This window comes from Acomys minous (assembly GCF_964271855.1).
Source record: "Acomys minous genome assembly, chromosome: 3".
Classification (NCBI taxonomy): domain Eukaryota; kingdom Metazoa; phylum Chordata; class Mammalia; order Rodentia; family Muridae; genus Acomys; species Acomys minous.
Genome location: NC_140485.1, coordinates 84,055,115 through 84,078,679, shown reverse-complemented (window position 1 = coordinate 84,078,679; position 23,565 = coordinate 84,055,115). Strand labels below are relative to the sequence as shown.

Here is a 23,565-nt window from a genome sequence, read left to right as displayed (position 1 = left end):
CTAGGTCAAGAGGTGGGGCAAGAAGCCAGCTGACAAGGACTAAGTAGAAAGGAAAAGGCTTTGAGCTGAAGGGTCTTTAAGACAGCTGTTGAGCTCCTGGCTTTTCCTTCTGAAACATGAGCTGAGTAGGAAGGTCATCTGGGTGCTTTCTCTGCCTCCGTGAGCTAGCAAGTTTTCCAAGCATCTGGCTCCTGAATCTTCATTGGTAAAAATGGAGTGATTTGGGATTTACTTTCATTAAAACAAGACACACATACACAAACACACAGAGAGCGAGAGAAAGAGAGAGAGAGAGAGAGCGCGTGCGCGCGCGCTAGTGTGTGCACGCTAGGCATGGTAGTACACTGCCTGTAAATCCCACCACATGAGAAGTAAAGGGTCAAAATCATTTTTGGCTACATAGCAAGTTTAGACCAGCTAGAGCTATATAAGGTCCTTTCTCCAAACATAGGCCAAGGGGCTGGGGAGGTGGCTCAGAGGTTAAGAGCATTGTCTGTTCTTCCAAACGTCACAAGTTCAATTCCCAGCAACCACATGGTAGCTCACAACCATCTATAATGAGATCTGGTGCTCTCTTCTGGCGTGCAGGCTCACATGGGGACAGAAAATTGTATAAAAAATAAATCTTAAAAACAAACAAAAAACCCCAACAAATCCCTCCTTTGAATAATAATGTCCCCATAAGCCCATATATTTGAATGCTGTCACCAGAGAGCGGACATTTTGAAAGGATTAGAAAAATTAGGAGGTGTAGCTTTGTTAGAGAAAGTGTGTCACTAGGGGGCAGGCTGTGAGGTTTCTTTTGTTGTTGTTGTTTTAAGACAGGGTTTTACTATTTTCTTTCTCTAGCTGTCCTGGAATTCACTATGTAGACCAGGCTGGCCTCAAACTCAAAGAAATACACTTGCCTCTGTCTTCTGCATGCACCAGCATGGCTGCCCCAAGGCTTTGAGGTTTCAAAAGCCCAAGCCAAGTTGCTTCTTTGCCTATGGTGGATCAGGATATAAAGCTCGTCTCAGCTACTACTCCAGCACCTTCCGCCATGCTCCCTGCCATGATGATAACAGACTAAACCTCTAAAATTGTAAGCAAGCCCCCAATTAAATGTTTTCTCTTACAAGATTTGCCTTGGTCTCTTCAAAGCAATAGAACAGTGCCTAAGATCTTATGGAGGTTTCTGCGTTAGTCAAAGGAGATCAGCAATAACAGTAAACAAAATCTATATATAACATACAGCACATCAGGACTGTGATGAATACCTAGGAAAAACTGTAGACAGAATGTTTGGCTGTCCAGCTCTTTTTTGGAAGGTAAATGGAAATGGAGGCTGAGTGGATCGGGGTGGGGGAAGGATGTGGGGAAGAAGGACCAGGAGGAGGAGGGGAAATTGCAGTCAGAGTGTAACATATGAGAGAATAGACAAATATGCTGGCAAGAACAGAGGACTGGGGCATGAGACCAGCACAATGCAATGGAAGTGAAGACCTGAAGGGTAGTGCTTGACATAAAAGAATAGGGCACTTGAGAGATGGCTCAGAGGTTAAGAGCACTGACTGCTCTTCCAAAGGTCCTGAGTTCAATTCCCAGCAACCACATGGTGGCTCACAACCATCTATAATGAGATCTAATGCCCTCTCCTGGCCCGCAGTGCATACGCAGGCAAAGCACTGCATATATAATAATAAATAAATCTTAAAAAAGAAATAACTAAGGAAAAGGTCCTGAGAGGAAGAATGCCAGCATGTCCAAGGATCATGGATCCCCAAGAAGACCAGGGCATTTGGAGAGCAGTGAACCAGAGGAGAAGTTAAGAGGCTAATGGAATTAGGGTACTGACCTTTATTATGAGTGACACAGAAAATAAGACAGGAAAGGTTTGAGAAGACTGGTATACTATGACCAACAGCTTTGTAACATCTCTTTTGTGCTTGCTGGGTACGGTAATGCATGCCTGTGATCCCAGTATTCAAGAGGCTGTTCAAGGCCAGCTTGATATCCTGTCTCAAAACAACAAAAGTTCTCCCCGTAGGAGTACATTAATGGAAAGCTGGGTGTGGTGCATGCTTTTAATCCCAGCATTTGGGAGGCAGAGGCAGGCCTCTGTGAGTTGGAGGCCAGCCTGGTCTACAAAGTGAGTTCAGGACAGCCAAGGCTACACAGAGAGACCCTGTCTTGAACCACCACCAAAAATGTTGCTGCAGACCAGAGCAAAACTTTTTTTTTTTTTTTGAGACAGAGTTAATTCCTAGCACCAACATGGTGGTTTCCATCCATTCATAGTAACTCCAGCTCCAGGGAATGTGATATCCCCTTTCTGATCTCAGACGGCACCAAGCACAGATGTGGTACACACACATGCATTCTGGTAAAATATTCACACATAAAATAAAATGAATAAATCTCTTTTTTAGCCAGGCAAAATGAAGAGCTTGAAATGGGAAAGCCTAAAATAGGAAGTTTGAGACATCCTGAGAACAGAAAGAAAGCCAGGGGGTGTTGAGTGGGGTTTGGATATTTATCAAGGATGCCATGGGAACCACTGACAAGTGTCAAACAAAATCTTGTCATGACCACAAGATGGTTTGGGGTGGGGGGGTGGGGAGGAGAAGCATCACTTCAACTGTCAAGTGGCTTAAAAAGGAGCAAAGTGGTAGCCTACATGGGAACTACCTTAGTAGTTAGGATATGACAATAAGATTTTGTTTTCTTTTAGTTTTTAGAGGGCTTTTTTGTTGTTGTTGTTGTTGTTATTTGTAAATTGTTTTTTGTTGTTGGTTTTTTGTTTTGTTTCTTCAGACACAGTTTCACTACATAGCTCTGGCAGGCCTGCAACTCACTATACAGATGAGGCTAGCACTAAAATGAAGAGATCCTCCTGCCTCTGTATCCCAAGTGTTAAAATTAATGGTATGCAACATCGGCCAGGTAGGAGGCAGAAGTAGGCGAATCACTGTGAGTTTGAGGCCAGCCTGGTCTACGAGGGGGTATCCAGGACAGCCAAGGCTATACAGAGAGACCCTGTCTTGAAAAATAAAACAAAAAAGTGAGTTTTTGGAGCTAGAGAGTCGGCTCAGAGGTTAAGGGCACTTAGAGCATGCTTTTTCAGTAAGAGGGAAGTATTATAGAAGCTCTGAGCTATAAAAAGAGCAGAGAAATTACTGGAGAAGGGGGCATACAACAAAGTGGAAGACAGAAGACAGTGGAGGAGAGTTTCATTTTCACATAATGCGGTGGCATTTTCCTTTCTCCTTTCTTTTTTAAGATTTACTCTTGCTGGGCAGCGGTGGCACACATCTTTAAGGCCAGTACTTGGGAGATTTACTCTTATTTTGGATCAGAGTTGATCATGGCAGCAGAACACAAGGCAGAGCTGGTCACACTGCCTCCAGTCAGGAGAGAACAGAGAATGTTAGTGCTCAGCTAGCTTCCCCTCCACCCATTCCCTTCAAAAGGAGTTGGTTCTCCCCTCCCCTTGGTTTCTGGGGATCAAACTCAAGTCCTCGGGGTTAGTGGCAAGAGCCTTTACTGACAGAGCGACTGCTGGCATAAGGCTATTATGTAATTCAGCTGATTACTGTACTCCCCATATCTGGTTGCGAGCCTTGTTCTGAGAATTTTCTGTCTCAATGTTGTATAAACTCTGCTCCCCAATTACTTCCCTGATATGTCAATAAAGCAGCTTACAGCCAACTGATCTGCAGGGGAAAGAACAGGGCTGGACTGCCTGCCAGCAAGGGGAGGAGGAGTTAGAAGAAAGAGCAGGAGGAAGGAGTTGGAGCAGAGGAAAGCTACTGGGATGTTTGCTGGGAGTAAGACAAAATAACATAGAGGGTAAGAACAGACATAAACTAGCTGGGCGGTGGTGACGCACGCCTTTAGTCCCAGCACTTGGGAGGCAGAGGCAGGCGGATCACTGTGAGTTCGAGGCCAGCCTGGTCTACAAAGCGAGTCCAGGACAGTAAGGCCACACAGAGAAACCCTGTCTTGAAAAACAAAACAAATAAACAAACAACAACAAAAAGACTAGACATAAACTGTTCACCCCGCCCCCACTGGGTTTCTCTGTGTAGCCTTGGCTGTCCTGGACTCCCTCTGTAGACCAGGCTGGCCTTGAGAGTCTCAATTATTTGTGTAAAAGATGGATTAAGAAATAAGCTAAAAGAAACAAACACAATTTTATAAAAATAACTTCAACAAGCCACTGTGCTGGCAGTTTAGGACCCAGACCCAACAAAGGACGGAATATACTTTTAGGGTAGCTCTTCCCACCTCAGTTAACCCATTTAACATAATCCCTCCTAATATGTCCAGATGTAAAAAATAATCTTTACAGATGTGCCTCAAGTTTGTCTTTGAGGAAATATAAAACCCTGTCAAATTAACAACACTAACCACCATACCTTACTTCTCTGGTACCAATTTTCTATGTGAGTTAGGTTTTCATCATTGTGTCCAAACTATCTGATACAAACAACTTAAGGATTTTGGCTCTATGTTTCAGAGGGCTCAACGCATGGTTGCACTTGGGCAGAGCAGTATGGTGCTTTGTAAACTCAGTTGTGTTATGTAAATATGGTTTTGTTCTAATACCAAGTGTGGAATTTTAGTTTGAGCTTTAGCTTGCCCACACCTGTTAATTGTCTTGTGAGGGGCGTGGTCTAGGGCTCTGAGGATATAAAGAAGAGCACAGAGAGAGTGTTGCATGGTGTGTAGTGTTGGCTTGAGGCGTGGAGCAGTTTGAAGAGACCAGAGATGGGCAGCATTGAGTTTTAGAGCAGACAGACGGAGAGAAAAGCTTCCGGGAGCAGCAGCTTGGAGACTGCTGGCTGGTGATGTTGGAGGTGACAGGTATAGCCCCAAAGAACTCAACTGACCATAAACAGCTGGGAGAAGTAAAGGGACCCCGCTCCCCACTAAACATCTCTCTCCTATGTAAGGTTGGGAGGTTGAGGCCTAAACACCCCAAATAAAGTAAGAGTTTAAAAGAAAGAGTGCTACAGAAAGCTGCTCATTTCATGCCAAGTTAAGAGAGGCCAGGGCAAGATTAGCCCCACAAAGCAGACACCCCATTACCTCCCCCAGTTACTTCCCTATGCCTACCACTGACCACATCCTAATACCATCTGTTATTAATACATCAAATAATCCATTCATTTGGCCAAGCTCTCATGACCTGACCACCTCTGGAAATACCCTAACGAATACCTCCCCCAAAGTGTGCTTTACTGAAACCCTTCATAAAACATCTCTCAAAGCTGTCAAGTTAATATTAACTATCACTGTTAAAATAAATCTCTGATTTAACAGCAAAAAAAAAAAAAAAAAAAAAAAAATGACCATAACACTCAAAGCTGTGTGTCACAAGAACCTCTCTGAAGGACACAATACTTCTCTGGTAAATATAGCAGGCACCATCTTTCCTTCAGATCTGGCTAAGCAAGAAACAACTATGCCAAGTGTGGTGGTGCACGCTTTTAATCCCAGCACTCGAGAGGCAGAGGCAAGCAGATTTTTGTGAATTCAAGGCCAGCCTGGTCTACAAAGTGAGCCCAGGACAGCCAAGGCTACACAGAGAAACCCTGCCTTGAAAAACAACAACAAAAAAGCAGCAGCCATTTTCTCAAAATAAACAAATGTTTCTTCCTAATGTCTGATGGGAAGAATTGAGACATCAAAAACAGTTTCTACACTTGCTGATTTCAAGAAAATTTTAAACACTTTCCCAAACGCAATCTTTTTTGGTTTTGGTTTTTAAAGACAGTGTTTCTCTGTGTAGCCCTAGCTGTCCTGGACTCACTTTGTAGAGCAAGATGGCCTCGAACTCATGGACATCTGCCTGCTCCTGCCTCCCGAGTACTGGGATAACAGGCATGCACCACTGGGCCCAGTTCACAAACACGATCTTAAGGAAGCACAGACTACACAGAATCTTTCTCCAAGAACCTGGTACTTTAAAAAATAATCAAGACAGAACTATAGTCTTTTATTTTTTTTCTTTTACAAATAAGCATCACTTTAAGCAACTTAGACATAACTAACTAACCCCTTTCTACCTCAAACTACCACCAAATCACTCCCCATCAATGTTTTCCTGTTATCTTTACTTTGACCTTTATCATCTTATTTCCCAACAAAATGCAGTTCTTTTCTGGGGTTCCAAGTACAATTTAGTACTTGTACAGTATGAATGATATGGCACTGTATATCTATAATCACAGCATTCTGGAGGCAGAGGCAGGAGAATCAACAATTCAAGACCATCCTTGGCTGATAGTATGGTTCATGATCAGCCTACACTATGAGACTCAAACTAAAAAAGATAAAAAATAAAAAAAACCGCCTAGTGAGATGGTTCAGCAGTTAAAGGCACCTGCCACCCAAGCCTGACAACATAAATTTGAGTCCCAGAATCTCCAAATTCCACCTACACAGTGCAAGGAGTGAACCAATTCCCTACAAGTCATCTTCAGACACCCACACATGCACCCTGTGGTATGTCCAATCCTACACACATACCTGGCACCTGGGACTCATGAGGCATATGCAAACACACACACACAGACACACACAATAGCCGGGCTTGGTGGCACACACCTTTAGTTCTAGCCCTCAGGGAGGCAGAAACAGTGGATCGCTGTGAGTTCGAGGCCAACCTGATCTACAAAGTGAGTCCAAGACAGCCAGGGCTACCCAGAGAAACCCTGTCTCAACAAACAAAAGCAGTAATAACAATAAGGGCTGGAGAGATGGTTCAGAGGTTAAGAGCACTGTCTGCTCTTCTAAAGGTCCTGAGTTCAATTCCCAGCAACCACGTAGTGGCTCATAAACAGCTATAATGAGATCTGGTGCCATCCTCTAGCATGCAGGAACACTGTATACATACTTTTTTTTTTAAATCTTAAATTAAAAAGAAAAAAGGCAGTTCATCTTTTAGGCATAAAACAGATTCAGACCAAGGCTCTGAAAACAGTCTTGCTACTAGAGAAGGCTGAAAATCCAGACAATTGTACATGCCCCCTTTTAAAGGTAGATACTCATTTGAGAAGAACTCAAATGTTCTACCAACTGAGGAGGGGGTCAAAACCTCCATCAAAACTGAGCTGCGCCAGGCATGGTGGCATATGCCTTTAATCCCAGCCCTTGGGAGGCAGAGATAGGTGGATCGCTGTGAGTTCAAGGTCAGCCTGGTCTACAAAGCAAGTCTAGGACAGCCAAGGCTACACAAAGAAACCTTGTCTCGAAACAAAACAAAACAAAACAAAAACAGCTGCTACTTCAGCTAACCAGAGCAAATGGTACTGATCTAAACAGCACTCTAAACAGACCTCCCACAGCAGAGTAGGTAGGGCCAGTGAGATGGCTAAGCAAGTTGAAAGTATTTGCTGTACAAACCCAACTGTGGTGGCATGAATGAGAACAATTTCCATAGTCTCAGCTATTTGAGTACTTGGCCAACAGCTGGTAGAACTATCTGGGAAGGATTAGAGGGTGTGGTCTGTTGGAGGAGGTAAGTGGGAGGTGGGGGGTCTTTGAATTTCAAAAGATTCAATTCATGTTGTTTTCAAAATGTCTGTCTCCCTCACTTGTGAACAAAGACATGAGCTTTCCGCTACTGCTCCAGCACCATGCCTGCCTGCCTACCTGCCTACCTGCTGCAATGCTCACTGCCATGATGGTCATGGACTCTAACCCTCTGAAACTTAGGCCACAAATAGTCTTTCTCCTATAAGTTGTCTTGGTCATGGTGTCTTATCATAGCAAAAGAAAAACAACTAAGACACCAACCACCTAGGTTTGACCCCCAGAACCCACGTAAAAATGGGAAGGAAAACCAACTCCACAAAATTATCTTTTCACCTCTACAAGTATATCTCTCTCTCTTAAATAACTACAACAATTGAAAAAAAGTTAGTAGCCAATAATGCCAAATACATCACAAGAACAGGAAAGAAAATACCCATAGCTAGCTTACTTTTCATACAGAATAGCCTATTCTAGATGCTAAAATGGCAGTCAAGTCTTACTGGTGTTTAACCCAGAAAGTATTCAAGAGAGCTCTAAGGTTCACCAAAGATGCCTTAGGAGCTTAAGCCATTGCTTACGTGGCAGTGATAGGAACCACAAGAGAAGACGCCAGTCGCTCAATACTGCTTCAATCACAGCAACTTAAAGTCTTCATTTGTATATCCATTTTATGGTATAAAAGGGCTTTCTTCTACCTTCTGTAAGCACCAGGCATACATGTGGTGTCCTTACAAGCACTTAGGCAAATGCTCATACCTATACAATAAAAATAAATCTTAAGAGAAAAACCAGCACAGTGGTGGTGGCTTGCAGGACTTGGGGGGCAGAGGCAGGTGGGCCTCTGTGAGTTTATTCCAGGCCAGCCAGGGCTACATGGAGGAACCCTATCTTGAGAGAGGTGGAGAGAAGAGAAGAAGAGGAGGAGGAGGAGGAGGAAATAAAAAGTAGAAAAGAAGAAAAAGAAAGAAAGAAAAAAGAACAAGAATCTTTGCGTTTTAAATAAAAATGACATACTGAGAAACATCAGGGAACTCAAAAGACACTTCAAAAGATGAAGTGGCTGAAGATTAAAAATCCCAAATAAAGCCGGGCAAGGTGGCACAGGCCTTTAATCCCAGCACTTGGGAGGCTGAGGCAGGTGGATCTCTATGAGTTTGAGACCAGCATGGTCTACAGAGTGAGTTCCAAGACAGCCAGAGCTAGACAGAGAAACGCTGTCTGGAAAACCAAAACCAACCAACCAAACAAACAAACAAGACACACCCAAAAACAAACAAACAATCCCAAATAAAAACTCTTTCTTTTAAACTGGCAGATGAGACCTGGATTCTAATCCCTAACTCAGCTTTATAAGTTTTGTCATACAGAGAGATGACTACAGAGAGATGGACTAGTATTCCATCTGCTGGGTGCTCCATTTTCAATTTGTAAAGTGAAAATAGACGGGATGACTTGATATTTCTTCCTTCGAAAACTTAGGTGTGCCCACAGGGAGGCCAAAGGAGAGCATCGGATGCTCTGTTCTGTCACGCTTCACCTTATTCTCGTGAGATCCCGTCTCTAGGCCAACAAGCCTCCCCCATCTATCCTCCTGCCCCTAACCCAACAAAGCACTGGGGCTGCAGGCAGGCATTCAAGCCACGCTTCGCTTTTTTCATTTCATGTGTGCATTTTACATCATATACCACAATCCCACTCATCTCCCCCTCCCTTCCACCCTTGCAACTTTCCCCCAGAGAAGAAAACAAAAATAAAAACCATCTTGTGGAAGCTACAGTGTGCCACACAGTACATCCTTTTGTCCACACATCTTTACTTGCAAATGTTCATTGCAATGACTCATTGTTCTGGTGCGAGGCCTCTGGCTTCTGCTATACATTCAATACTGGATCCTCACTGGGACTCCACTAGGATATCCTAGTATTGCCCTTCATAATGGAGACCCTGCAACTCTGAAGCTGGGCCCTTCACAAGCTTCAGCAGTTCACGGATGGGGTAGATGTTAGGATGGGCCAACTCAAAGCCCTGGGTCTGGGCATGGGTGGTAATTACGTTGGTCACCCCATCAGCAGTCCTATACCCTGTGCACTGGGGCCAACTTTCCTACTTTGTCCAGGCAAGAGGCGAGACAGGCTTTCCCTCCCTCTCCTGCACAGCCCTGGCTAGCTCATCCAAGTGCTGCAGCAGGAAAGGGGTATGGCCAGCTCTCCTGGTCTCAGGCTCTGGGGGACCTCAGCATCCATGCCACCAGAGCCAGCTCTCTCCACCACCACACACATGCCTAGCTTCTTACATGAGTGCTGGGCAACTGAACTCAGGACTTCCAGATTGCACAGCAATTGCTCTTGCCTTCTGAGCTATCTCCTCAGATCCCCAAACATGTGCTTTTTTAAAATGTAAGGACATATTAGTGTATTCCTCTGTTTTTTTAATGCTTTAGTATTATTTATTCATCTTATTTTGTGTCCACTGACTGTATGTTTGTCCATGCACATATGTTATATGCAAGCTTAGTGCCCATGAAGGTCAGAAAAAGGCACTAAAACCCCTGGAACTGAGTTGCAGAAGGCTGTGAGGGACCATAGAGCTGCTGAGAATCAAACCTTGATCCTCTGCAAGAGCAGCCACTGTTCTTAACCACTGAGCCACCCATCAAGTCCCTTTTCCTTACCAAGGTGTTTTTCCATATTTGCAACATTATAAGGACTGGCATGGCGAAAATCTGTTATAATAAAAAGTATCTGTTCGGCCTATGAAGACAATAACTGACACAAAAGAGATTGAAATGTAATTCAAAGCTGCAAGCACTATGCCAGGCAGATCTAAACTGCTACTTTTTTTGGAGGGTGGCAACAAACTACTCTAATCCTCACAATTTACATAAATACTTGCAATCTGATCCTTGGCAGTTCCTCTTTCTTCACCAGTCCACTGTCAACAGTCCTCCCTAACTGTCCACTCCTGATTCCTCCCCCTCTTCAGGAAGTCCCGCCTTCCACTTCCTGTCCCTCTGCCCAGCTGATTAGCTAAACAGAGCTTTATTGACAGTTGTTACATCCACTGAAGACATTCCTCCACAACAATCCCATGTAATCCCAGCATTTGTATGGAAAAAGCGGAAGGATCACATGTTCCAGGCCAGGTTGAACAACTGAATAAGTTCAGGGGCAGCATGGGCTACAAAGAAAGACACTGGCTCCAAAACAAGAATATTCTATGAAACAGAAGACAAAGCAATAAAAACTACTACACATTAAAACTTTTAGAAAAGATAAATGTATGTATGTATGTATGTATGTATGTATGCATGTACACACACACACACAGTGCAAAATCTACTAACTGAATTACACAAGAAGCAGGAGCCTAAGTATACTCCACAGCCTTTAGGTTCTTCTTCTCTAGTTTCTGTTTTTTTAAAGACAGGGTCTCATATAACCCAGACTCAGGATGGGATTACTATGAAGCCAAGGACAGCCAACCCCCAGCTCCTAATTCCTACCTCCACTTTTATTGTACTTGAATTACAAGCACTCATCACTACAAGGGGCTCATCTGCTTTCAATTAATATAAATTGTTTGGGTTACAAGAAGAATTTCACCTACTTTGTTGCATTTCTATATAGTTAGTTTCAGACTAGCCAGAACTACACAGTGAGAGCCTTCCTCAAATTTTAAAAAAAGGGAGGGAGTAGAGAGAGAAAAAAGGGGAAAATAGTTATTTATTATCACATGTCAAAAAAGGATGTTTCATTTTTGCACATATGTGCCTGTGGGGACCAAACATAGAACCTTCAGCAAACTAGCCCAGTGTCATACCTCTAAATTATACTCATGGGGAGACCTCTATCTTAAAAATAAATAAATACACACATAAATAAAAGCAGCTAAACAGCAGAGTTCACCTCTGTAAGCCCAGCACTTAAAAGGCTGAGACAGGTTTATCCCCACAACTTCAAGGAAGGCCTGGGCTTCATCCTACCCTAAAAACAAAAACAGCAAACACAAAGCCAAGAGCCCACAAGACTCCTCAGAGGGTAAAGGCTAGCCACCCAGCAACCTGACTATCAAAGTCTTCTGACCTCCGTATGTGTGCTGTATGAGCATACATACCTTTAGTACCTGTAGATATAAGCAGATATCTGGGAGAGATCAGAAACTACATAATGAGACCCTGACTCATAAAAAATAAATAAAAGGGCTTCAAGACCAGCCTGGACTATGTATCAAGTTCCAACCCAGCAGGAAACTACACAATGAGAACCTGCCTCAGAGACAGACAGACAGATGGACGGATGGATAGATACATGGTATGACTCTAGAAAAGTCTTCTGTAGCCAGCAAAAGGCCCTGGGATCAATCCCTAGCACCAGAAGAGAAGGAAACAAACAAAACAAAACAACAGCAACAAAAACCCAAAACAAAATAAAAAAAGAGAAAGCAGTAAACAACCAGAATGCAGAAAAAAAGGTCTAAGTCACAAAATGGTGCTATAATCCTAACATTCAGGAACTAAAGGCAAAAGGATGTGGCATGGGCTACAAATCTATACTCTTTCTCAAAAACACAACGAAGACAAAAAGTCAAAACTAGGGCTGGAGAGATGGCTCAAGAGGTTAAGAGCACTGACTGCTCCTCCAGTGGTCCTGAGTTCAATTCCCAGCAACCACAGGTGGGTCCATCTATAATGTGATCTGATGCCCTCTTCTGGTATGCAGGTATTTGTGCAGACAGAGCACTGTATACATAATTTTTTTTAAAAAAATTTTTTTTAAAGAAAAAGTCAAAACTATAGGTAGTAAAATATTTAGAAAACAACAAAAGTCTAAACATAAAAACTACCAGGGCTAGGGGTATATAGCTCAGGTAGACCATACCTGCCATGTTATAGAAGGTCCCTGGATCAATTATCAGCCTCATAGAATCAAACAAAACAAAAGTTGCCTAGCTGCTTAGAAGGCTGAACAGAGATCACTTGAAGGAGGATCACAGGAGCCTCTTAGTTTGAGGCTGAGCACAAAGCAAGCCCCTACCCTCAATGGGTGTTTTGCTTTCTGTTTTTCAAGACAGGGTTTCTTTGTGTGTAGCCTGGCTGTCCTGGACTCTCTTTGAAGACCAGGCTGGTCTCGAAATCACTCACAGAGATCTACCTGTCTCTGCTTCCCAAGTGCTGGTATTAAAGATGCGTACCACCACCGCCCAGCAAATAGCTTATGTAAACAAACCTACTGAAATAATAGGTTACATAGTTTATATTTATTCAGATATTTAACTTTTTAATTAACTGCATTATCATGTAAATAAAATTCATAGGAAGAAAATTTGTATATATGCACTTTTAAATACAATATGGAGAACCAGGTGTGGTGGCACACACCTTTAATCCCAGCACTCAGGAGGCAGAGACAAGAGGATCACTGTGAGTTCCAAGCCAGCCTGGCCTACAAGTCAAGTCCAGGATAGAATAGCCCAAGCTACACAGAGAGAAACCCTGTCCCAAAAAACTATTATGGAACACTAAAAGGATCAGCATTAAATTTTTAGTTTCCCTACAGTCACCAAGCCATCTTTTATCTAAATCAGGTCACTCAACTAAGTACTACTACAATAAACCTGGTCTATCACCTGTTTTTGTAAATAAACATTTATAAGTAAAATAAGTACTTAAAGTTTGAAGACAGGCAAGAGAGATGGCTCAAAACTTAAAAAGCACTTTAGCATCCACACGGCAAATGACAACAATCTGTAACTTCAGTTCCAGTGCTATCTTCTGACCTCTGCCAGCACCAGACAAACATAATGCATATACATATATGCAAACCATTTATACACATAAAATAAAAATAAACCTTGCAAGATATGGTGACACACTCCTTTAATCCCAGCCTAATCTACACAGTGAGTTTGAGGTCAGGAAGGCTACAGAAAAGGAGAAGCAGCAGCCCGCCAGTGCCTTTAATCCCAGCACTCAGGAGGCAGAGGCAGGCAGATCTCTGAGTTCGAGGCCAGCATGGTCTATAGTGAGTTCCAGGACAGCCAGGGTTACACAGAGAAAACCCTGTCTCAATAAACAAACAAAAAAGGAAAATAGCTTGCCAATTTGTGTATAGTCCATGGCTGCTTTCCTGCTACCATTGTGGAGCCAAATAGTTGTAACAGAGCCACTAGGCCAACAAAATCTAAATTATTTATTACCAGCCCTTTATACAAAAGTTCAGACTGTGATCTAAGTGATAGCCAAATATATCAGAAATGGTAGAAAAATAACCTCTTGTTCATTTCAACCCAATTACTTAAGGTTTACTATGAGCTCCTCCTCCTTTGTAATTAGCGTCACTTAGTAATCACTGATATTCACATTCCAGTTACTTCCCATAGAGTAGGTGCATTAGTCACCCAGTAATTTATCTTTCACAATATTATTACAAACAAAATCCTCATTAAGGCACATTGTAATTATCACTACATATACTTATCTTTCAATTGTATATAATCTACTAATGTATAGACAAGCAAAGCTGAACACAGAAACAAAACTTGATATAATTTAATAATTCCTAATGGCCTATTGGGACTAAAGTATCTCAGAGTACCATTAAGGACCAAAACACCAGTGCTGCCTGATATTAGGAAAGACTATCAATCCATCAGCACCATTCCAAACCCACCAGGTTTCTCTTACGCACATTCAAAGTCTTGAAGACCACTGCACTGAAAGATAATTTTACCTTGAGTGTGAAAAGACTAATTCGGCCAGGCAATTTATAAAACAGCCCTTCTCCTCCTCTCGAGTTGGAATGCAGCATAGCATTGAGGCACGCTAGAGGCGAAGTCCCACTGTAAAAGATGAAAGGATAAAATTGGGTCACAAAAATCTATGTCTACTTACCAAACGTCCAGCTCCTCTAACTCATTCCCAAAGCAAGAAGCAAAGCAAGCAATGCAAAAGCAATGATTTCACAGATGTTTTATGCAACAATCAGTAGACCATAAGCAATCTAAGTTCCTGACGTCCTACCCACAGGGTCTAGACTGTGGTGCATAATAACTTGGAATACCTATCAAGTCAGGGTTAGTGTTTCCTGACATTACAAACCAAATACAAAAAAAAAAAAATTAGTGTGACAGTTCAGCTGTGAGCCAGATATGGTGGCCCACACCTTTAATCCCAGCACTTGGAAAGAAGAGGCAGGCAGAGTTCTGAATTTGAGGTAGCCTGGTCTACAAAGAGGAGAAACCTGTCTCCCGTCTTAAATACAAAAACAAAACACAGAAACAGTAAGAGTCGGCTGGCTGCTTTCCAGAGGACCAGAGTTTGGTTCCCAGTGCCCATGCTGGGTGGTCACAACCTGTTGCACTAAGCTACAGGGGATCCTATGCTCTCTTCTGGACTGCAAGCGCAACCACATATATGTGCCATACACACAAACTAAAGATGAAAACATTTCTAAGCCATACGTTAATGAATTTTAAAGCACATACTTTAGCCAGGTATGCTAATACCTGGTCATTCTTATAACCTCAGCATTCAGGAAGCTGAGCTAGGAGGCCTACCTCCAAGTCTGGGCTACATAGTCAGTTCCAAGCCATTCTGACCTATATTACGAATTTCTGTCAAAAACAGAAATGAAATACATCTTAATAAAATTTTATACCATGTGATGGTGGTGCATGTCTTTAATCCCAGCACTTGGGAGGCGAAGCCAGCCTGATCTACAGAGAGTTCCAGGACAGCCAAGACTGCACAGAGAAATCCTATCTTGAAAAACAAAACAACAACAAATTTTCCCTCTACTCTTACACGCTTTCTCACCTAAGAAGAGTGGTACATGCCTTTACTTTCAGCATATGAGAGGCAAAAGCAGGGTGAATCTCTTGAAGTTTAAGGTCAGCCTGGTGCTCCAGGGCAGCCAGAGCTACATTAACAGAGTCCCCAGATTATAAAAATAATAAAAAATAATTTTAAAAATTAAATAAATATTTTGGTTATTGGGGCTGGAGAGATAACTCAGTAGTTAACAGTACTTGCTGTTACTGCAGAGGAATAAGGTTCTGTTTCCAGCACCCACATTAGGCAGCTTGGAGCTGTTGTAAGTTAACTCCAGTTCCAGGAGATCTAACACTTTCTTTTGGTCTCCATGAGTAAGAAAACACACACACACACACACACACACACACACACACACACACACACTCTATTGTTTAAATATCCAACTACATAGTATATGAAGTTCCATAATCTCTGACCCAACAGTAAGTTACAAAAATGACACTACAGCTGCTCTCCTCGGCGCACGCCTTTAATCCCTTTAATGCCTTTAATCCCAGCACTCGGGAGGCAGAGGCAGGCGGATCGCTGCGAGTTCGAGGCCAGCCTGGTCTACAAAGCGGGTCCAGGACAGGCAAGGCTACACAGAGAAACCCTGTCTCGAAAAACAAAACACAAAAAAAAGTGGCAACTTCATGATATAAGAGGACATTTACTAATCTTAAAACAGAAAAAAGTGTTAAAAACGTCTATTTCCATTAAATTTATTATTAGAATGTTAGTGCTAGGATCCACCTGTGCAAGTTTTCTTCACTCTCCTTTGTTTTGGGTTTTTGTTTTTGTTTTTGTTTTTTGGAGACAGGGTTTCTCTGTGTAGCCCTGGCTGTCCCAAGTGCTGGAATTAAAGGTATGTGCCACCACACCTGGATTCACTCTTCTTTGTATGTTAAGATAAAATGTATCTTAAGTCCTTATTTTTTTTTTTTTACAAAACTAGCAGCCCTAATTTACATAGTGTTAAAAATAAATTGAGTGTAAAAAGCCATTTAAAAAAACAATTAATTCTAATTTGACACACACTGCATGATAAAAATAATTTTCAACAAAAAGCAGTCACTAAAAGCATGCAGGTACACCATCTAAAGGAACATCGAGCATGTGCTAGCATCTCCTACCAGGGGGATAACGTGCTGTCAAGTCCTTCTGTGACTCCTACACAGGACACCTGTCTACACTAACAGAGCTGCACACTCACTCATCCTAAGTGCTACAATTCCTAGAGCAACAAAAAGTAGAAACATGGACTAATTTACCTTCTGTGGGCATTGTGATCCAACAGCAAGGCAGACAGCAGCATGACGGGGTATCGCCCATGGAAACAAAATAAAGCACAGTTATCACACTGCAAAGTGCACAGGTACAAGTCAAACATGAAATGTAGGCCGTCCTAAGCACCCCTCCCCATACAACATTAACTAAAGACTGCGATCTGAGGAGAGTGACAAGCTTCTATCAGTTCAAATGGCTACAGCCTGATTAGTCACATAATGTAATAACTGCTTAGGGCTGGGAGGAAAGCTCATTCAATAAAGTACTTGTAAAGCAAGGACTCAGATCAGACTTCACACCCCAAAAGCCACGTTAAAAAAAAAATGGAGGCAGGGTAGACAGGCACTTGAATCCCAGTGCTGGGGAGACAGAAACAGGCTTGGGAGCAAACCACAAGTACTAGGTCCCATTGAGAGACCCTTTTTCTCAAACACAGCAAGGCAGAACAGCATCCAAGCTGCTCCTCTGATCATACACACCATGAGTCTTCACATACACACACGTGTACATTATCCCCCATAGACAAAATGTTTGTCCCAAGTCCCAAAATAGGACTGCTGTTAGAGACGCCACTTTACTTAGTTAAATTAAAAGGGGAGCAGGGGGCCCCAAGGCGGTTAGAGATGGCAGTGGCTCAGCAGCTGAGAGCACTAGCTGCTCTTCCAGAAGACCTGGGTTTAATTTCCAGCACCAACACAGCAGCTTACAACTGTCTGTAACTCCAGTTCCAGTGGTTCCAATGCCCTCTTCTGGTCTCCACAGGCACTAATGTACACCATGCAGACACCACTAGTGTAAAACACACAAACACACACACACACACACACACACACACACACACACACACACACACCAATTAAATTGTTTTTAGTCAGGCACTGGTGGCACATGCCTTTAATACCAACACACAGAGGCAGGCAGATCTGAATTTGAGGGCAGCCTGGTCTACAGAGCAAGTTCCAGGACAGCCACGGCTACACAGGCAGAGAAAGCCTGTCTCAAAAACACCAGCAGTAATTATAACAACAACAAATGGAGAGGTTGATAGAGCGGTGAGAAGAGAGGAAAATTAAAGAAAGCCCCTGGTTTTCATTCCTCCAATTATTTGTTTCTTGTTTCTCTAGAAAAACTACATTATAACAAATTGTAACAAAATTAGTACATTTGTATCAGAGCTGACTACACCAGCTGGTTGTGGATAGTATGTGCCTATAAGCCCAGCACTTAAGCGGTGAAAACATGAGCATCAGATTTCAAGGTAAGCCCTCGGCCATGCAGTAAGTTGGAAGCTACCCTGGGCTGCAAGAAACTGTCTTTAAAATAACAAGGGAAAAAAAAAGGCAATCAGTGGGTTGTTGGAGGGTTTTATGTCACTGAGACCATTTTTCTTGGATCTGAAAGGAAAAGCTTTCCTTTGTGGTGACAGAGAAAGTAGAGAAAAGAGCATCTGCAGCCACATACATGTATGCGCTTGCTCCTTTGTCATTACTAGACCATGTGAAACAAGACTATAGGAGAAGCCAGGGCTGCAGCAAGACCTTATCTTTTAAAAAAAAGTATACTAGAAAATTTATCTGATTCCATTAAAGATATAAAATAAGAACCTAATTCTAGCTGCAGTTTAAGATCTCAGAGAGGTCTTCTGAAGAAAAAAAAAAAAGACACTGTATTTCTGATAAAAATAAATGGATATTCACCCACCCCACTTCCACCCTCAGCATACACACCACCACCATCAGAAACACAACCACAGACTAACACGAGGATTTGCTACTGCACACCACAGACAGATGCCATGTGAAGCCCTCGCTTAAGCAACAAGCGCAATACAAACCTCATTTCCTTTAGTCCTTCTGCCTCTATGACCTGCAGAATCTGTTTCGGTGTCATTGGTGCATCCGAGTAGTTTTCTAACACCTGAAGAAACAGAAACGTCCCGACTTCAGTATGAAAACTTTTATTACCACAATCAAAATGACTTTGGGACTGGGGCTATGGCTCAGTGGCAGAAGTGCAAGGCCCCAGGATATGTAAGACCTTATCAGTTCTGATAGCTGCGTTAACTTAATACTGTTCAAATATAGAATACAGCCAGGTGATGGTGGCGCATACCTTTAATCCCAGCACTCAAGAGGCAGAGGCAGATGTCTCTGAGTTTGAGGACAGCCTGGAGTACAGAGTCAGTTTCAGGACAGCCAGGGCTACACAGAAAAACCCTGTGTGGAAAAACAAAACTATATATAGAATATGGACCAGGTATGATGACAAAGCCTTTAATCCCAGTGCTCAGGAGGCAGATGAGCCACTTGTGATGCCCATCTCAAAAAATAAAAACCACTGCCACCAAAAAAAAAAAAAAAAAAAAACTGCTGCAAAATACTCATAAGATGGAAATACACTCAAGGAACTTTTAGACCAAGTATGGTGGCACATGCCTTTAATTCCAATAGAAGCAGACAGATTTCTGTGGGTTCAAGGCCAGCCTGGTTTACATTTTGAATTAGAGACCAGGCAAGCTACATAATGAAATCGTCTCAAAAAAAAAAAAATTTTTTTTTTGACCAGTACCCATGAGTGTGTAAATGTGTGTGTGTGTGCGCGCACGTGCGCGCACATGTGTTAATGTGTGCTAGCACACGCACTATATAGATCAGACCAGTCTCAAATTTACAAAGGCTGGCCTGCCTCTGTGTACCAAGTGTTGGGATTAAGGGTGTGCTTGACGTGCCTGGCTGTGTGTTCAGTTTTGTTCTGAGACAGCCTAGGCTACCTCTGAACTTCCCATGTAGCTAAGGATGTCCTGGGACTTCTGACCCCATTGTCTCCACCTCCCAATGCTGGGATTACTAATGTGCGCCATGGAGTTCTTTTCCATTATATCATGAAATTCTGGGGTTAACCACAATACATTTTGCCACTTGACAACACGATGCTACAATTCTAGGTGTAACTGACATAAGCAGTGAGGAAGGAGGAAGCCAGTGTCCTGCGTGTGAGTTCACCTGTAACTAAGTCAGCACTTCCTCAGCAACTGCAATGCTCACTCTAAGAAGTTGAACTGCTTCCTCTTCTAGGAAGGAAAAGAAAGACGTCATTATCTTACTTTCTACACCTGTGCAGCTGCTGTGGGTACTCCAAGCTAGCAAGTCTAACACTCAAGGTCTCCCTGTCATAAAAAAAAAAGAAAGAAAGAAAGGCAGCAGAAATTTCCAAAGGAAGGTTACAAAAAGACCTTGTCACAAAAGGAAATCAAAATTTGGAGAAGGGAATACTAAAACAAAACTGCCATTCCCCCCCCTTAGTCTGTTAACTTTTACACTGCTCTATTACAAACATGCTTCGACTTCTGATGATTCGGATCTTATCTACCTGTAGCCGTGACTTCTAGCTTCAGATTCAAGCAGTTCTGTAGGACTCACCTAACTGTCCATTCAATTTATTCTACTCTAATGCAGCTCAGCAAGTCTAGTGTATCTCCCCTCCAGCCCCTTCCTTCCCCCTATATAGTCTAGTGTATGTCCCCTCCAGCCCCTTCCTTCCCCCTATATAGTCTAGTGTATGTCCCCTCCAGCCCCTTCCTTCCCCCTATATAGTCTAGTGTATGTCCCCTCCAGCCCCTTCCTTCCCCCTATATAGTCTAGTGTATGTCCCCTCCAGCCCCTTCCTTCCCCCTATACAGCCTACCTTGGTTGGCCCTTGAAGCCTTTCTAACCACCTAATTCAGCATCACATGCGTGGCAGCCTTCACTCTCATGTACCTGGTTCACTCCCACAGGCAGTGACCCAACACAACAGCCTCCTCAATTATAACCTTAAGTCGGTCCAGCCCTGTTCTCCTCAAACCCAGTCCCATCTGTGGGGATCGCTCGTTTTAAAAAACCACTGGGAACACCTGCCTTGTGCCAAGCCCAATTCTAGGGATTCAGGGTCTACTTCAAAACCATGCTCAGCAACTCTGCCTGTCTCTCCACACGCAGCAGAAGGCAAGTTTCCAGAACCCACCTAGCCACTAAAGCGCAGCCTTCAGAGTCAGATAGGACAAGATTTCAATTCTACTCTTCCAAACCGAGGCAAGTGTCCACGAGACCTGCGCTAAGGGCTCTTCCTCTCCAGGTCACTTCTCGGATAAATGAGAAAGTAAGTAAGCACTTGTAGGCACTGCAGAAGCTGCCACCCAGGTCTCTCAGTCACCTGCCTCCCACGAGGCTGCCTCACGGACGGCCACCACACGCTTGTGACCCAGCAATTACTCGTTCCACGCCATTAGCACACTTTGCAAATATGTTCATCTCCATGTCCTCTCCTCCCTCAGCCATTCTTTCTTCATCAGCTTCTACATGCATGGCGTCCTCTGTGACAGGCCTCCCTCCGTGCCACTAACCCTTCAAGTCTCAGCTCGGAAGGGACCTTCCTTCCGGAAGCTCTCCCTGACCTACGCCAGGCAGAGGCAAAGCGCTCTTTTTCAGTGCTCCCACTGTTCCACAGCACAAGTAATCATCTCCTAGGGCAGGGTACTTCAAAGACATGTGAACTAATCCCTCATATTTATTCCTAAACAAAAGACAGAAACCACAGAGCATGGTGGCACACGTCTTTAATCCCAGCACTCGGGAGGCAGAGGCAGGTGGATCGCTGAGAGTTCAAGGCCAACCTAGTCTAGTCTAATCTACAAAAGCGAGGCACGACTGTTACACAGACAAGCTGTCTCAAAAACAAAACAACACAACCATACCTGTTTAAATCTATGCATCTCCAGTAACATGTAAGCTCACAGTTCTGTCCATGCATCTGAAGCCCCCACCCCCGAGAAGACTAGAAACTCCTCCTCCTCTTTACAGTCTAAGATTACCCTAATGCCAAGACAAGCAAGGGTAGCCAATCTTGTCAGTCAATAAGCCTACAATAAGCCTTACTTAGTACAAATTCCTGATGTTCACTATCACAAGACACCATCTCTTAAGACACCAGATGAGCCAGGAAATCTCCTACAAAAGCAAAACATGACTCTGAAAAAATATCTACTAATTATTTAAAGAGTAGCCAGAAAGAGCTGGAGAAATTTTTTTACTTTTTTGTGTTTGTTTGTTTTGTTTGTTTGTTTGTTTTTTCAAGACAGGGTTTCTCTATGTAGCCTTGGCTGTCCTAGACTCACTTTGTAGACCAGGCTCGCCTCTGCCTCCCGAGTGCTGGGATTAAAGGCGTGCACCACCACCCCCAGCTTGAGCTGGAGAATCTTAACACAGAAGAAAATAAAGAGAAGTTATATCTAAAGATACAAAGTACTCAGGGCTACAGAGATGGCTCAGAGGTTAAGAGCACTGCCTGCTCTTCCAAAGGTCCTGAGCTCAATTCCCGGCAACCACATGGTGGCTCACAGCCATCTATAATGAGATCTAATGCCCTCTTCTGGTGTACAGGCATACATGCAGGCAGAGGACTGAATAAATAAGTAAATCTTAAAAAAAAACAAAAAAACTCATTTTTATTAAAATTGTATATAAATTGCTAGCTTTCAGAACAATCCAGCAGTGTTTAATTCCTAGTCTTTCAAGATCGCACATTTCTGAAAGAAAGAAGTTATCTCTCCTACTAGAAAGGACCAAAAAAAGATGTAAGAATGTGTGACAGGACTCTTTTTTTTTTTTCCAGGACAGAGTTTCTCTGTGTAACCTTGGCTGTCCTGGACTCACTCTGTAGACCAGGCTGGCATCAAACTCACAGCAATCCGCCTGCCGCTGCCTCCCAAGTGCTGGGATTAAAGGCATGCACCACCATACCTGGCTGACTGGACTTTTTTTTTAAAAATGGGAAGACTTAAGTCTCCCACCCCCACAAAAGCACAGAAAATTCTGAAACACAAACCACATAAAAGATATGCAAAATTGCATACCATGTTCCCACAAGTCCTCTTTCAAATGTACAACTACACCACAAAGAAATTCCTGTTCAGATTACTATTTTTAACTGAAGAGCCACAGAAGAAAAAGAAAGAACTTAGACAATTAAGCATGAGGGTGAGCCAATGATGAAATAGAAACAGCAACCGAAACCTTGGAATTCAAACCACAGTAAATTTAAGAACCTAAAGAGGCTTAAAATAACAGTGGATTCCAATTTGCTAGAACCTTTCAACTAATAAGAGCCAAAGAGCTCTGAGATGAGAAGACTCCACAACGGTCAGGACATAAGGAACACAGGGCTTGAAGGTGCTTTAACCTACCTCTAACAGAGGTGCCCAGAGTCATAAACACCTGCACACAGAAACTCAGAATCTCAATGAACAGTCAAGACTCAACAACCTCCACAATATATAAAACACGCCTCACTTCAGCTTCCTGCTAGGCTCCTTCAGACCTCAAGCTGTCTCCAGGTGAAGCACCATTGGAGAAATCCTAAATTCCAAGATCATAAAAGCTTGCCAAAGGTTCTAACTTTGATTGACTCAGAAGGAAAAATAGGCCACCTAGTAGTTTCAATTTTCATATGCCAAACAAAAAACAAACCCAGCTACAACCATCAGACAAACAGTCCCCGTTTCTGTTCCCAGGGTAACAAGAGAAGACATGATGGGGTACGCCAGTGGAAATTCAAACAGCGGTAGCTCAAACAGCCCGGGTAAATCAGTAACAGGCTTTCACAGGGTCCAAGAAAAGGGCGCGCTCTAGATTTTTATCAGCCACCAACACTTTTGAGGCAGAACTCCCTTTCCAGTAAGAGGAACAATTAGAAAGCTGAGCTTCACTCCATCCTTCAAACTGAATTACTACTAATTATAAATACAGGACATCAACAGACAAGTAAGATGAACCACAATCCTGCACTGTGACAGCCTGAGGACGTGACATTTCCCAGAGAAGTATAATCTATTAGGATTGTCATCAGCAACATTTTATAAGAGCATGCCTCAAGCCTTTTGGCTTTGCACTTCTTGAATCCAAAAGGCG

The 23,565-nt window shown here is 43.0% G+C and overlaps 1 protein-coding gene across 2 annotated transcripts in view; it reads right to left on the bottom strand.

Annotated features, from left to right (window-relative positions):
- ASXL1 (ASXL transcriptional regulator 1) overlaps positions 1 to 23,565 on the bottom strand; it is a 61,951-nt gene that overhangs the window by 37,400 nt on the left and 986 nt on the right. The window contains exons 2-3 of one of the 2 annotated variants that reach the window (XM_084775991.1): positions 18,441 to 18,538; positions 14,253 to 14,361 (exon numbers count right to left, since the gene is read on the bottom strand). In XM_084775991.1, the coding sequence (XP_084632117.1) occupies positions 14,253 to 14,361; positions 18,441 to 18,538 (207 nt within the window). Of the gene's footprint in view, positions 1 to 14,252; positions 14,362 to 16,605; positions 16,665 to 18,440; positions 18,539 to 23,565 lie in introns of those variants that run through there. The other variant, XM_084775990.1, reaches the window with a different exon arrangement.